At 26.4% G+C, this 15,810-nt stretch overlaps 1 protein-coding gene across 1 annotated transcript; it reads left to right on the top strand.

Moving 5' to 3' along the window:
• The first annotated feature begins 6,328 nt into the window (after window positions 1–6,328).
• On the top strand, window positions 6,329–8,284 carry LOC115718443 (hydrophobic protein RCI2A). The gene is made up of 3 exons (XM_030647225.2): window positions 6,329–6,515; window positions 6,638–6,734; window positions 7,975–8,284. The coding sequence occupies exons 1-2, from the start codon at window positions 6,435–6,437 to the stop codon at window positions 6,719–6,721; spliced, it is 165 nt and encodes a 54-aa protein (XP_030503085.2). The 5' UTR covers window positions 6,329–6,434; the 3' UTR covers window positions 6,722–6,734; window positions 7,975–8,284.
• Window positions 8,285–15,810: the final 7,526 nt, after the last annotated feature.

Below are 15,810 nucleotides of genomic sequence, written 5' to 3'. Positions count from 1 at the left end.
TTGTTCTTCTTAATTTCACTGTCTCTTTAGTGTTCTTAAATTTAATTTTCTCTTAATTTTGAATTCACCAAAGTAAAGATTTAATTTTAAAGTACTCAACTACAATCCTTGTGGGATCGGCCTCACTCCTGGTGAGTCTATTACTTGTTACGATACGTACACTTGCGTGTGTAAATTACCACAACAATCTCAAGAATTCAAGACAATGAATTAAGCAGTAACACAAAAAAGAACAACACCAAGTTTAACGAGTTCGAGCCATCTACAATACTCTACATCTCGGTTGGAACATCAGTATCCATATTTTTATTGATATCAGTGTTTACAAGGTTACTAGAATCCTCACAAACTTCTTAGAGATTACGAGAATAAGTTTCTCTCTCTAGTTTAGACTCTCTCTCTCAACCTAACACTATCACGATTTTTACTTAGGCAAATCTGGTCTGATTCTCACACAAGTTACAAAGATTTACAACTGTCAATAGATTTGTATTGTTGCCAAAAATATCTCCTAAATTATCGTGGCACATTTACACCGCTTTAAATGATCCATCTCATCACCAGCAACAATAATCTACGTCATCTGAAAATATGCGCTTTCAGTACGGACAATTCAGAAGCTCTATAAGCACACAAGCCTATAGAGCTTCCAAATACGTACAAGACTTCATTCCCAAATGAACCTTCAAGACTGACAGTAAATTGTCCAGGAGCATACCTCCGGATTAATAACAAGCTATCCGAGAGAGACATTCCATAAACGATACAAGTTTATTTAGAAATATTTTTTCGGATTCTACAAGACCTTCCGTTGCACATAGTTTTTTGGATCCACACTAGGTTTTCGATATCTTCTCTTCGAATTCACAGCTTCTAATTCTAAACAACAAAACTTATAACCATAACCAACAAAAACTTTAGTGGTAGGCATCTTATCACCTTAGTGCGATTAGCATTTTTTTTTTCCATGCTTAGAGCATCACCAACGAGGCTTCAAATTTGATGATGTCGTGGAATTAGCCCTCCAACGTAGCTGCAAACATTACACTAAATTGTCGTGTGTGCTACAGTGCACGACATATATGTCGTGCACTGTTCACACGACATACTCTTTTTTTTTTTCATATATAACTAATTTTTGTATATGTCTATATTATTAATTGTATTTATTAAATTATAATGTGTCTTTTTAAAAGTGGTACACTGATGTACTTCTATTTGTTTCAAAATTTGAGACTTTTTTTTTATAGTAGCGTACATTATACTTATTTGAGACATCTTGCAAAATTTTTAAAAATTTGAATAAATTTAACACGCCGAAAATAAGGTTCAAACTGCCTATTACACGGGTAACTCTTTTATTTAAAGAGTGCATTATAAAAGCACATTTTAATTTGTTGTGTGTAAATTTAAATATGAATATTATAAATTATTTTTTAGTAATAAAAATAAATTTTCAATGCACATCATTAAAAGTAGCATACTGATATACTTCTACTTGTTTCGGCAATCGAGAGACAAAAAAAATCAATAATGTAAAAGATTATTTTTTGATCTACCGAGATAATCATAATATGGATTATAATTTTGCGAGGTATTATTGAGTTTTACCGATTTTATAATATTATTATCTTTTAACAATTGTAGTGATTTTATTAAATTAATATAATAATATGGAATATTTTTTTAGTGTGCTTTTTGGTATTATAGTTGGAATATAAATAATTTTTGACACTAAATTCGGTGATAGTGTGACCATAAATTTAGTGTACTCCTTGGAGATCTCGAAGGAGTTCATTAAATTTGGTGTTGCATTATCACTAAATTTGGTGTCAAAAATTATTTATACTCCAACCACAACACCAAAAATTACACTAAAAAATATTACTTATTATTATATATATTAATTTTGTAATAAAATAAAAATAATTATAGTATTCACATTTAAATTTACACACAATAATTTAAAGTATTTTTACAATACACCCCTTCAAATAAAAGAGTCACTCGTGCAATAGACAATTTGAATTTTATTTCGGCTTGTTACATTTTTTTTTTTTGAATTTTTTCGAAATTTTGCAAGATACCTTAAATAACTAGAATGTACAGAGTTGAAACAGTCTATTTCACGCATCTACAAAATAAAAGAGTTTTGCGTGCAACAGACTGTTTTAACCTTATTATCGGCGTGTTAAATTTTTTTAAATTTCTCAAAATTTTATTAGAGGTCTTAAATAGCTATAACGTAAACGACTATACAAAAATTAAGCTAAATTTTTTTTTCAGATGCAACAAATAAGAGTGCATCGATGGATCTATTTTAAAAAAGTACATTATAGAAGTAATATTTTTAATCTTACAAATACAAATGATAATATCAATATTTATAAATATAAATTAAATAATAATAATTATTACAAAATGAAAAAAAAAAGAGAATGCCGTAGCTACAGTACCACAGCATATATGCCGTGCACTGTAGCTACACGGTATATATGATGTACCATTTGCTGCTACATTAGAGGGATTACACACACTAAGGGCTCGTTTGGTACGCCGTATTAGGTCGTATTGTATTGTATTGTATTATATTGAATTGTATTTTATGCAATATTTTTACATAAAACTATATGTGGTATTAACTTTTATGGACACCTAAATATATAATATTTTAGTATAAATTAAAGTTTAACATAGTATTATATAAAAATATGATATATAATCCAATTCAATACAATACAATACGATCTAATACGGCGTTCTAAACGAGCCCTAAATCTAAAGTTTAGTGCCTCCTTGAAGTTGCTCTTAGCATTTCTCTTTTCTCTTTCCAAAAAGAATAGCAAAGTTTCCCTAAAAAAAAGCTCATAGTGCACATCTGGCACACGTGGGCGCAGTAAGGGTATTACGTTAAGGGACGGTTAGATCACGTTCTCAACGCGCGCAGTCATATGAGTTTCCGTTACTCCTGCTCCATGTTTGAGGCCTCAATCACCGCCGTTGTTTTTTTATAGCACTAACACAGAGGCCGTTGGTTCCTTCCATCGACACAGTCTTTGACTAATCATTTTGCCGACCTCTCTCAATCCCACGCGTCCTTTATGTCCGCAAAATTCACGCGCCTTATAAAGGATATTTGTTTTGTATCAAAGTATTTATATCAGTGACGTAACATTATATTCTAACTAATCTAATCATATTTATGTTAGCTGAAATTATTTTAAACTTTTGTATCATATTTTATCATTCTTTTCTAAAATATAAGATAAACTTAGAAGGTTTTAGCAATTAAGCGAATTTTGTGTTTGGTTAACACGTGAGTGTTATTTGTGGGTTTATAATTGTGATTTTTTTCATTTTTACATATTTTTTTTTTTTTTTGTATTTTTATGAAATTCTACATATAAATCTATAGTACAATTAGCGCTGCAACTTAGATTGCAATAAAAAATCGTATAGAAACTCTTATTGCAACTAGCGGTGTAACCGCTTTAGAAATCCAAACCATAAATTTGAAAAAAAAAATGTTAAAAAATTAGTATATGGAGTAATTTCCCTTTATAATTTAGGATACTTCTACCTTACACATTCCTAACAAGAGTGTGACCGTACATTTTTTTAAAAAAATTTCAGCATTTTTTTTAAAAAAAAATTAGTTTAATCTTTTTATAGTCGTGTAACTTATAGTTATTTAAAAAAATTTAGAGCATGTTTGATATTGTTTTCTGTTTTTTATTTTCAAAAAATTGTTTTTAAAAATGAGAACAAAAAATAGTTTTTAAAGTTTTTCAAACATAAGTCACGTTTGGTTAGTATTTTTTAAAAACAATATTGACCAAAAGTGAATTGGTTTTTAAAACAGAAAAAAACATTTTGTTGTTTTCAAAATACTTGTTTTTTGTAATTTTGTTTTCTGAAAACTGTTTTCAAAAACAAGGCCAAACAAGTCAAATTGTTTTAAAAAAAAAAAATTATTTTTAAAAACAAAAAATAGTTTTTAAGTTATGATGCCAAACATGCACTTATAATTTCGGAATAATTTATAATATAAAAAATAATGTTCAAACAATTTATTTCACACGCGTATAAAACAAAAGAATAACGTGTTAAACCCTATTTTCAAAATATTAAATTTATCTGAAGGTCTCAAAATTTTACAAGATATCTTAAATAATTACAATATACATGACTATAAAAAAAATTAAAGTTTATGGCATGTTTACTAACTGTAATCAGAATAAATTAATAGGAGAAATAAAAGGGAATAAAATGTTATAGAATCAGAATCATTATTTTATTATATTGTTTATTACAAACGGGGAAACATAATCAGAATCATTTTATTTTGTTTACATCAATAAGAAAAGGTTATCAGAATGCTTTAAATTGACCATATTACCCTTCATATATATTAAATTTATCTTTTTTTTTTCTAGTTATTATAATTAAAAAAAATTATACAACAAATAAATAAATAAATTCATAAATTATATGATACCATCTCTATATTTTTTTAATCAAACATGTTATACTTAGGGATATATATTCTCTAGATTACAGAATACAAATCTCTATATTTGAAAAAAATAGAATTTGTTTCTATTTTTTTGCCGTCCCTTTTTTCATTGATTCTGCCCCTATTTATAGGAATATAGGTGGACAGTTATTCTTTTTGGGATTGATTCATTTACAACTGTTAATGAAACATGGACATTCCCCACATTTCATTTATTCACATATGGGATAATATCTAATAACTACTCAATCGCTCCTTATCTTTGTCCTTTAGACGGTTATATTGACTAGGAAGGTTGCATCTCGTGAAACATGAGTTCTTCTTCTTATCCATCTTAATAGGAAAAAATATTTAGTGTTAGATGCACTTCATCTTGGTGTGCTCCTCTATTTGTATTAATAATGCGAGATGATCTCCACATTATGAATAATGCGAGACGGTTGAGTGTTGCCACTTTTATTCTATCTCTATCTGTTATGTGGACTATGGGTCCTGTTTATTTGCTTCGTCAAAAGTTGTTGAGTCTCATGTTTGGTCCCCTCCACCTGATGATTGGGTTAAGATCAACTTTGATGTGAGAGTTGGGTGCGAATCCATGTGCGTTGTGGCTTAATTTGTAGGGACCACACAGAGTCAATTTTGTTGGTGGCTACAAACATGCTTAACTTCTCAGATCCCCTTATTCGAGAAGCTGCAGCCTGTCTATTAGCCATGGAGACGGTCGTTTCATTTCAACACCCTTTTGTGATGGTTTAGAGTGACTCTAAAACAGTTATCAAGACTCTAAAGGGAATCTGTTCTAGTTGGGGAACCGATAACTACGTCCATCATTGTAAACATCTCTCTACTTTTATGTTAGGCTGTAATTTTTTTTATTCCTTGTAGCTAAGTGGGCATCTGCTAACAATGCTACCGGTTTGGTTGATCTCTCTTCTATACCAGACTTTATCCTTTGTAATGACCACGAGGTCTAACACTTTTGGTGCTTCTATCTATAAAATGTTCATTTTTTTTTGAAAAAAAAAGTATATGTATAACACAAATCATAACAATAGAAATAGAATAAAATAATAGCAGTACTTTTAGAGAGAATAAGATAAAGGAAAAGGAAAAAATCTAACTAATCCAAGGCCAAACTTAGTTTTTTTTTTCCTTTTGAATAAAAGGCATTTATAGATTAAAAATAAACTAATTAGACCCCACGGTCTTTACATAATATAAACGGTATTAATATATTTAGCAAAGTATGGGAATGGTAGTATCTTAAATCTTAATATGTCTATAAGGCTGTTATAATTTTAGTTTAAAAAATTTTATAATCATGTATGTATGTTATAATTATTTAAAATAATTTATACATTTTCAAAAAATTAGAAGTAATTTATAATATCAAAACAGATAAAAAATCTACTAACATAAATTTCCAAATACAATATGTTATATTATTTTTTTTTGTTTTTTTATGAATTGAATGGTATGGACTATGGAGTAGCGTGGTCCAACCAAAAGTAAGAAATTAAATAAAGGATAGAGCAGCACATGTAATGTATATGTGTAGTGTATAAATATAATTATTTGCAATAATAATTATGCTTACGTGGATTGTGGGGTGTACGTAACGTAACACATTTACCAGTTACCACCCTACCGACCTCAATTCCAAACAATACACCAAAAAAGGAAATGTTGTTTCCAAAATTAACAGGCACATAGGGAACCGCGTATCTGATTCTACTCATGTACACCCAATAATACTCCGCCACGTGTACCCTTTCTAACTCAATGTGGTCTATATAATAACTTCCTTACCCATACTACAAACCAAAGCTTCAGTCCCTCTGATATTTTTTTGCTTGATCATATCAGTTTCTCTCTTCAATTTTCTAATATTATTATTTTCTCAAGAAAGTGAGAGAAAATGAGCACAGCTACCTTCATTGATATTATCATTGCCATTATTTTGCCACCTCTAGGAGTCTTCCTTAGGTTTGGATGCCATGTACGTTTTTTTCTTAATTACTCCTAATTATTTTCTTTGATAGAGGTTAATTATATTTCTTGTAGTATTTGTGTTGATGGTTGTTTATATATTTATATATATATATATACGTATATATGCAGGTTGAATTTTGGATCTGTTTGGTTCTGACTTTGTGTGGGTATCTTCCTGGGATTCTCTATGCCATCTATGCTATCACAAAGTGACCAAACTCGTTTTGTAAGTACACACCTATATTATTTTTTATATTTATCTCTATGGTGTTTTTTTTTAATTACTCATAAAAGTTTATATTGTAATTCAAAATTGATGATAAGATGACTGAAAATGACTTGTTAATAATACTCTTTTAACTCATTAATTGCCACTTGATTTTAATGCTTTCTAAGAGATTGTAATAAGAGGTTTATGGTAAAAATCTTATTATTCATATATATTAAAAAATTTTGTACTTAGACTAAAAAAAAAAATCATTAGATCTTCTATCTTATCTAATTTTGCATCTTGAATTTCTTTTTTATTTTAATATATTTTTTTTATAATTATATACGTTATAAGATAATTTATAATTTTTTTTAAAAGTCGAATAATTTATAGTAATAAAAATTAGATTTAATTAAACAGTCATTTACTATGTATATAAAAAATATGTAATAAAATATGTAAATTTTATTTTCGACATTGTATATTACTAAATTTTTTTTAAAAAATCTATAAATAATCTTAAATAATTATATATAAGATATATAATTATAAAAAAAATTAAATTAAAAAATTCTTCTAAATTAATATCGAAATAAATAAATAAATAAATATGAGATCTATAGAAACAGCCGTGTGTACCAGAATCTTTAGTGAGAATATATAAACATTTCTTATTCGTTTAAATTTTAATATAGTTATGCCCTAAGAAAGTTCCCTTTAATCGAATTATATGCTACTTTTAATAGGAGTAGTTATCAAATTAGGGCATATAATGCCATGGGCCTAGCTGAATATGACCTTCACTAAGCATATATATATTTATATTTATATAAAAAGTTTTATAATGTTTAGGTAAGGGTAAATAGTGTTATATTTATTTAAAGTTTTAGATTCTAAGCGGCATAAATTTAATAATTTTTTTTTAATAGCATAAGTATTTAATATTTATAAAAATATATTTTTATTCTAATCTCATCAATACAGATTCTGTTATTATTTTAAATAAGGTACATACAAGATCCAAATTCAAGATTATTTAATCTGAACAAAAATATGTAATATTTATTATTTTTAATTTTTTTTTTTAATAAATTTAAAATTGAGTTTGTACTAACAAAAAAAATAAAAAAAAAATTACAGTTTTATAAAAATATTATTAAACTCAAAATTTTTAGTAATTATGCAGCTATTTATTCTTTAGTTAATAATGACATTTTTGTTGAGTGTACTGATTATGTTCTCTTTTTTTTTTCAGAGAGTTTGATCGAGTGTGAAGACCAGACCATGTTTTTCTTGTTATTGTTTGTGAATTTGATTTAAACCGTTGGATGGACATTATTGTAATGGTATTAACGGTTGATATCCTTGATCTCAAGTGTGTGTATGTGTCAGTATATTAGATATTTTAAGAGCAGGCTTTCTTTTGGAGTTATTATTATTATTTTTTAATTTCTACTCTTTATTTGATGTAATTAAAGTTTGTTTGTCGGTTTCTATGATATGGACAACTGATAAATTAAAATTTGAATATTTTAATTTTAAAATTGTGGCTGTATTCTTATCCATACTAATTTGTCTATTTTAATAAATAATAAACTCAACTCAATTGTTTCTTTTTTTACAAAAAAAAATAATAATAATTGAACTACCTCATAATGAGACAAGGGACAACGAAGAAAATGAGTTATAATCCCGATCGACATGATTGATATTGTTGGTATTTTTAGTGTGTCAAGTAACACTAAATTTTTGTTTATTCTAATATTGATTCACATATATTCTAATTTAAATTAGAATAGGTTGAATCGTTTATCAATTAATTGTATACACAAAGTTGGCATTTTTGGAGTTGTTGGTAAGACTATCTTTTAATGTTTTTACTAATTTTAGTGTAGAATCTATATTAATTTAGTGTAAAATTTTTTATTTTAATTTCACAACTTTAATAATTTACACTAATACTATACGAAATAAAAATATTTTACTTAAAAAATTTCGTATTTTATATTATTTACATTAATAATTAAAAATAATTATCTATAATAGAATAATATTATAACTACTAGTAAGAATTTAAAGTTTAAAAATAATTTAGTAAAATAAAATATTTTTAAAATTAATTAAATGTTAGACATTTATATATATAAACTGAAATGTATATGTTTAAGTATTAAGTGCGGAATTAATCAAACATATATACACTATGAATAAGGATCGAAATACCTCCAGCCATTGAATCTTGAGCTTCAAACCCACATAAGCTTTGATCTGCAAAGGAAATTGACTACCATGGGTAATCGGGCTTCCTCGCTCTCTCAACTCTCTTTAGATGGAATTTGCTGTTATGAACAGAATGAGTGAGGAGCTCGGGGACCGAGACCCTATATTTATAGGTGAGATACTCCATCAGTATCTATGCCACATTAATTGTCAGAATATTATGACAATTAATTCAGGAAATCAAATCAGGTAATGAATATAGAAATCTGACCATATATAGAATATTACGTAATTGATTCTGTCCAGATTCAATGAATATAAAATATTCATTTATCAGAATCAATAATATTATTTTATTTCCTTAATTAGAAATATTCTAATATTCTCCCACTTGGTCAGCATTTAAACTAAAACATTCAAACCCAAACGTTCCTCATTATATAATAAACATACGAATCATAGCGACATGTCCTCATTATAAGTCGAGTATTATCTTCCATGTATTACGATATATTTATTATATAACAATGTACTTTATGTGACAATGTACTTAAGTGAATAAACCCTAACCCTTATGTTTATTCAGGTCCTCTTACGATAATTTTCTCAGATGAAATTAAGGTGCACATAAATATGAGAAAATATCGAAATTAGAGTTTCATTAAATAATTTTTGGTTGTACAAATAAAAAACTGCATATGGGTTAACTGAATCCCATATTTACTTTATGATCCTTGAATTTGTGTTGCGGCATGCCTTTAGTCAAGGATCTATGCGATCACCCAATTCAGTTTGCGTGATTAATGACCACTTATCACGCCTTTTTATGGCTAAATACTTAATGTCGATATGCTAGCTTCGACCAGTACTCTTAGAGTTATTAGCCATAAATATTGTAGCTGAATTTATCGCAAAATTTTCTTAATGGCCTAATGAAACTGTAATTCTGAACTCTAGGCCTACTATGAAACTCTATAATACATCATACGAGATGTATCCTCAAAACAATAAATGAATCTGACTTCAATAGTGAAATAACAATCAAGATTCTCTACAATATAACTTACTGGTAATCTTAAGGACGTAATAAAATATTGATTTACGTTAATAAATACAACCAGTGAAGTATGTTAGAATCTAATTGGTTAACTATATTTCCATATGGTCAATTCATCTTAAAATATGTATGAATATAATTTTTAGTATCTTAAAGATACCTCATCACTTTGGATGAAAAATAAAGTGGTCTTAACTTTAGTTATTCTGATACTACTTAACGATCCTGAAACAAATGCAAAGTCTTATTCAGACTCTTAGGCATACATTAGGCTTCTAAAATAGAAGCAAATGAATGTTCTTAATTTATTCTCACTCCAGATCATTTTTCAGATGCTGGTTCGAGTTGAATTTATCACACTTAAAGATAAAAGTTATATCAGATGAATAATACATAATTTTATTTAATCAGAGATGCTGTGGCTACTCTCTAATTAATTAAAAATATATATATTATTTATATTCCTTATCTCAAAATAATAATTTGAGATATGAATTGTTTCAACTTATATAGAAAACTTTTATCATCATTTGCAAGTAACATATTGTCTACGTATAAAACAAATATTACTCCCACTAACCTTCTGGTATATAATTATTTCCATAATTCTCTTTTCAAACCTAAAGGAAAAGATGATATAATACCAATTTGTGAGATGTTTGTTTTAATCTATAGGTAGACATCTTAAGCTTGCATATGTTCACCACTATTAGAGAAAAATCTTTATGGCAGCTGTATACCTTCTTCTCTAGTTCACTGTTTGGAATTGATTAATGAATTGAAACAAGCAACAAATGCCAAGGTCTATAATAGAATCTTTTATAAAAACAAGTGAGAATGTAAATCTCATTTGTTATTGATTCTTAGTTCAAAATGAACTTCTTAGCAATGAATATTCTTTTATATCTTTATGTTTCTCAATGTTGCCTAATGAATATTATTGGTGAAAAAACCTATGCTTAATTAATGTTCTCCACCCCATTAGACAACTTTACTAAAGATAAACTTTATTGCTATTTAAGATATTCATTTCTTCATTCATGGCATATTGTACTACAACTTCAATTCTTTATCATTCTATAATTTAATTTGTGTCTCAAATTAATATTGTAGTTGAACTCTTATTGTACAAAATATAATCACTAGAAAACATTGATCTTACTGTTCTAATAAGTCATCTTAAGGATGGACCAACAAACTCTTAAAAGAGCAAATGGTTCAATAACATGTTATTTTAGAAATTGTAAGCAATTACTAAATAACATAACTTATTAGAATTTTACCAATGACTTGTATATTATTAATGATTAGTTATGAATTCTCAATAACCATTAATCTTAAGGGATGTTGTGAATCATAATTAATCTAACACTTGAGGTGGAAGTTTGAGAAAATATGAATGATCTTTCTCGGAAACTAGGTTCCTAGATTGATCACTCCCACTGATCAAGTCAATTCTTAATTCCACAATTCTAGTGTTGTGAGATGGATAATAAAATATGTAACCGTTAAACCTTATAGCTTTTCAAATGAAATATGCTCATTTATGGTTTAGGGCCCAGATCTTTTCTTTGACAATTGTACTCTAACTATATATGGGTATTTATAAAATGTGTACATGTCATCAAGTCGGTTTTCAACCTTATCACAACTCAAAATATGTTTGAGAAACAACTTTGGTTAGAACACGATTCGATATGTACACCCCATTGTTGAGTATCAATAGACAAAGATTTAGGAAAGATTGGAGTTTGCTATGTAGGCTCCACCCCATGTCCAAAAAATGCTTAGTTTCTTAAATCTGTTACACACTATAATTTGGGTGTACCAAGCATATGTATCGGGCAATGAACCCATGCTTTTAAAGAAACTTTACAAATACACTGGGAGTTTATCCATACTCACGAATTTTGATGTAGTATTCTCCATTTTATATTTGATCTCACTATCTTAATATGCAAAATGCACCATTTCTCTACTTAAGATTTAAATGTCTTTGAAACATATAAATCCATACTTTTGTAGAAAAATTATTTATGTGAGTAATCGTTAAAAAAGAGATGCAAAATTTGAGTCCATGTCTTCAAAATTAATTGACTTGTATGATTTCTAATATGATAGAATTCTAGTATGCACCGATTTTGACTTGTTGGAATACATATTCTTAATGAAATTCACACAAGTTCTAAATAAAGTTAGTAAAATCAAGTGTAATGAAGATCCCCACCATTTACTAACATTTATTCTATTTATGGAGATATGTTCCATAATTTTTGGTGCTATAATGTAGAAGAATTCTTATTAATAACACATTTCTTATTGTCAGATTGAACTTGCATATCTTTATGAGTGACATCATTTGTAGTAAAGACCTCTAAATGTGTCTAAATCAAGTTTCAATAGAATCTTGGAACATAAAGATCTTTGCCAATTTTAAAACAAAGTCACTACTATATTGCTTGTTCCTTAAACTTCTAAATGTGAGAAGTTATCTTGTCTGTGGATAAGATTTGCTCACAGTTACTGACTTTCTTAGGTTTATTTGTAAACCTTGCAAGAAATTATGAATGTGGAATAACAATCTAAAATAATCCACTATGTGTTAATAATCACATTAACTATATTAGAATGAATTCATACACAATAAATTAAAATTTATTGGTGATAATAAAGTGTGATTTATTTTTCTTAATTATACAGTAAAAACTGTATATGCTAGATGAAATTATCAGAATAAATTTTGAAAATTTCTACTGTTATGGAAGAAATTTTCTACTAGTATGGAAGAAATTTATGAATAGTGATGTAATAAAATTACATATATAGTTTTGAGGTTTAAATGAATCATGTTTTTACCAATGAATAAACATGCTTAAATATGAAATCTTATTAAACAAAAATTGCCTGTGGGCTAAATTTTTAATTTAATAAGATTAGATTTAGATGTAGATTATGATAGATTTACACAATTTATGAAAAACTTAAAGTTTAATATTTCTATCTTAATGAAAGGTATGAAACACTTAATTATTTATAAATGTTTCAAAATTTTATACTTTATGATAAAATTATTAAATTAAATCTACATAATTTCCTGTGGGATAAATTAAGAGAATTTAATTTAACATATTAATCATGTGAATATAATAAAATCCCTGTAGGGTAAGATTATTATGTTCACATAATTCATGTCCATTATGTGATCTTAATCCACTTAATATATATAATTTTATATAATTAAGGATGCTGTGGCTACTCCCTAATTATTTAAAATTATGTGGTTCACTAGACACCAAAGTATAAACTGAAGATTAAAATTTTACTAAATCCAAAATTGCCTGTGGGCTAAATTTTAAATTTAATAAAATTAGATGAACTTTATGATAGATTTAATTAAACAATTAGTTTTGGAAAATGAAGGTTTATTATCTATCTTTAATTAAATTTGTGATAACACTATTAAATTAAATCCCCATAACTCCCTGTGGGGTAAATTAAGAGAATTTAATTTAACATATTATCCTAATTAATTATACAAATATAATAAAATCCCTGTGGGGTAAAATTATTATACCTATATAATTAATTACAAGTTATGTCCATTAAGGTGAATTTTAATTAATATATAATTTTATACAAATAAGGATGCTGTGGCTACTCCCTAATTATATAAAATTATATTTTCACTTTGACATTAGGTATTGGGCTCTACCTAAAAGTAATTTCGTTATTAACATAGTAGACAATCACTGAGATTAATGCTCCTAGTGTGGTCGTCCGAAGATCATTAAAAACCGTTCTAGATATGAGCATTTGTCCCAAATTCATGTTTTCTTATGTCAAACCACAAAATTACTTACATTTTATTCATATTTTATTCATTTTAGGAAGTTTTATGAATATTTTATGAAGTTTTATGAAACTTAATGTGCTATATAAAATATTCAACCTATCTTAATGTTTGAATATTTCTAAATATATCTAGCACTATAAAAGGAATTTATGTATAGCATTTAAATCATACAAATCTAAATTAATTGCATTAAACATAAATTTGCCAAATAAATACAAATTAATACAATTATTGTATGATAATAAATTAAATGCTTAATTCCATAATATATAATTAATTATGCATTTATGACCATATAATATCTTAAATATTTATACTAATAATTAATTTGTATAAATAAGGTAATTATACAAATTAGTACAATTAATTATATGGAATGAATTAAATGCAAAATTAAAGACTATACTTAATGGCAGATTTTTCAAATTTTATTAATTTAAACAATAAATTACATAAATTTGGTAATAAATAATTAAATGCACAATTATACAAATTGCACAATTATTACATGCCTAAATAAATCATGTAATTAATTACCATATTAAAACAAATTTCCATTTTCAGTTTATACTAAATAACATATTAATTCTAAATATATGTATTAAATTAAAAATGGAAATTAATGAATGCAATTTATTGACTAAATTAACAATAGGAGAATAATTTATATTTCCAAATAAATAAAAAATATATATAAAAAAAAAATCGAAATTTTTTTCCCTTTTTTTTTTTTTTTTTTTTGAAAAATACACTGCCATAAACGACATAATAAAATTTCCTTAAACTTCCAAAAATCATGAAAACAATTCCAAATGAATCTAAATGCAAAATTAAGACATTCATATAGATTTTATGCATCGAAAATACATAAAACAAAGACTTTAAAAATCACCAAAATTTTCTGAAAAATAATTTTGAGATTTCTTTGTTTTTTCAAAGTGGATTTTCATGCTTAGAACAATCTATATTAATATATGAATGTATTAATACATATACAATATATATATAAATATATATACATATATATACAGAAAAATAAACATACTGTATGTATATATATAAACATGAAATGTATATATGTATATATTTGTATATAGCATTTAGATATATAAATAATATATATATATACAACATATATACGTAATGAAATGAAGAAAAAATATATATATATATGAATATATATATATGAACTGAATGAATAAACAAGTATATATGTATGAAAATATATATGTATATATATAATTGGGATTGAATGAATATGAATATATAAATATATACACAAACGAAAATAAATATATATATCAACACTGAATTAAATATATATATATATAAACACTGTATATACGAGTATATATATATATATGAAACTCAAACTAAAATCAAGGCAGAGATAAAAACCGCTCTGATACCAACTGTTATGCATTTATATATATAAACTGAAATGTATATGTTTAAGTATTAAGTGCGGAATTAATCAAACATATATACACTATGAATAAGGATCGAAATACCTCCAGCCATTGAATCTTGAGCTTCAAACCCACATAAGCTTTGATCTGCAAAGGAAATTGACTACCATGGGTAATCGGGCTTCCTCGCTCTCTCAACTCTCTTTAGATGGAATTTGCTGTTATGAACAGAATGAGTGAGGAGCTCGGGGACCGAGACCCTATATTTATAGGTGAGATACTCCATCAGTATCTATGCCACATTAATTGTCAGAATATTATGACAATTAATTCAGGAAATCAAATCAGGTAATGAATATAGAAATCTGACCATATATAGAATATTACGTAATTGATTCTGTCCAGATTCAATGAATATAAAATATTCATTTATCAGAATCAATAATATTATTTTATTTCCTTAATTAGAAATATTCTAATATTAAACACATACATTTTTTTAAAAAAATATATTAAAATTTTATAGTTAATTTTAATATACGTAACTAATTT

Source organism: Cannabis sativa, chromosome 2, assembly GCF_029168945.1.
Source record: "Cannabis sativa cultivar Pink pepper isolate KNU-18-1 chromosome 2, ASM2916894v1, whole genome shotgun sequence".
Classification (NCBI taxonomy): Eukaryota; Viridiplantae; Streptophyta; class Magnoliopsida; order Rosales; family Cannabaceae; genus Cannabis; species Cannabis sativa.
The sequence above is the reverse complement of the archived record's forward strand: the minus strand, read 5'-3'. Positions and strand labels throughout refer to the sequence as shown.

Coding starts and splice junctions, on each gene's coding strand:
- LOC115718443 (XM_030647225.2), top strand. CDS start 6,435: ATGAGCACAGCTACCTTCATTGATATTATCATTGCCATTATTTTGCCA. Junction 6,516..6,637: donor TCCTTAGGTTTGGATGCCAT/GTACGTTTTTTT, acceptor GTATATATGCAG/GTTGAATTTTGGATCTGTTT.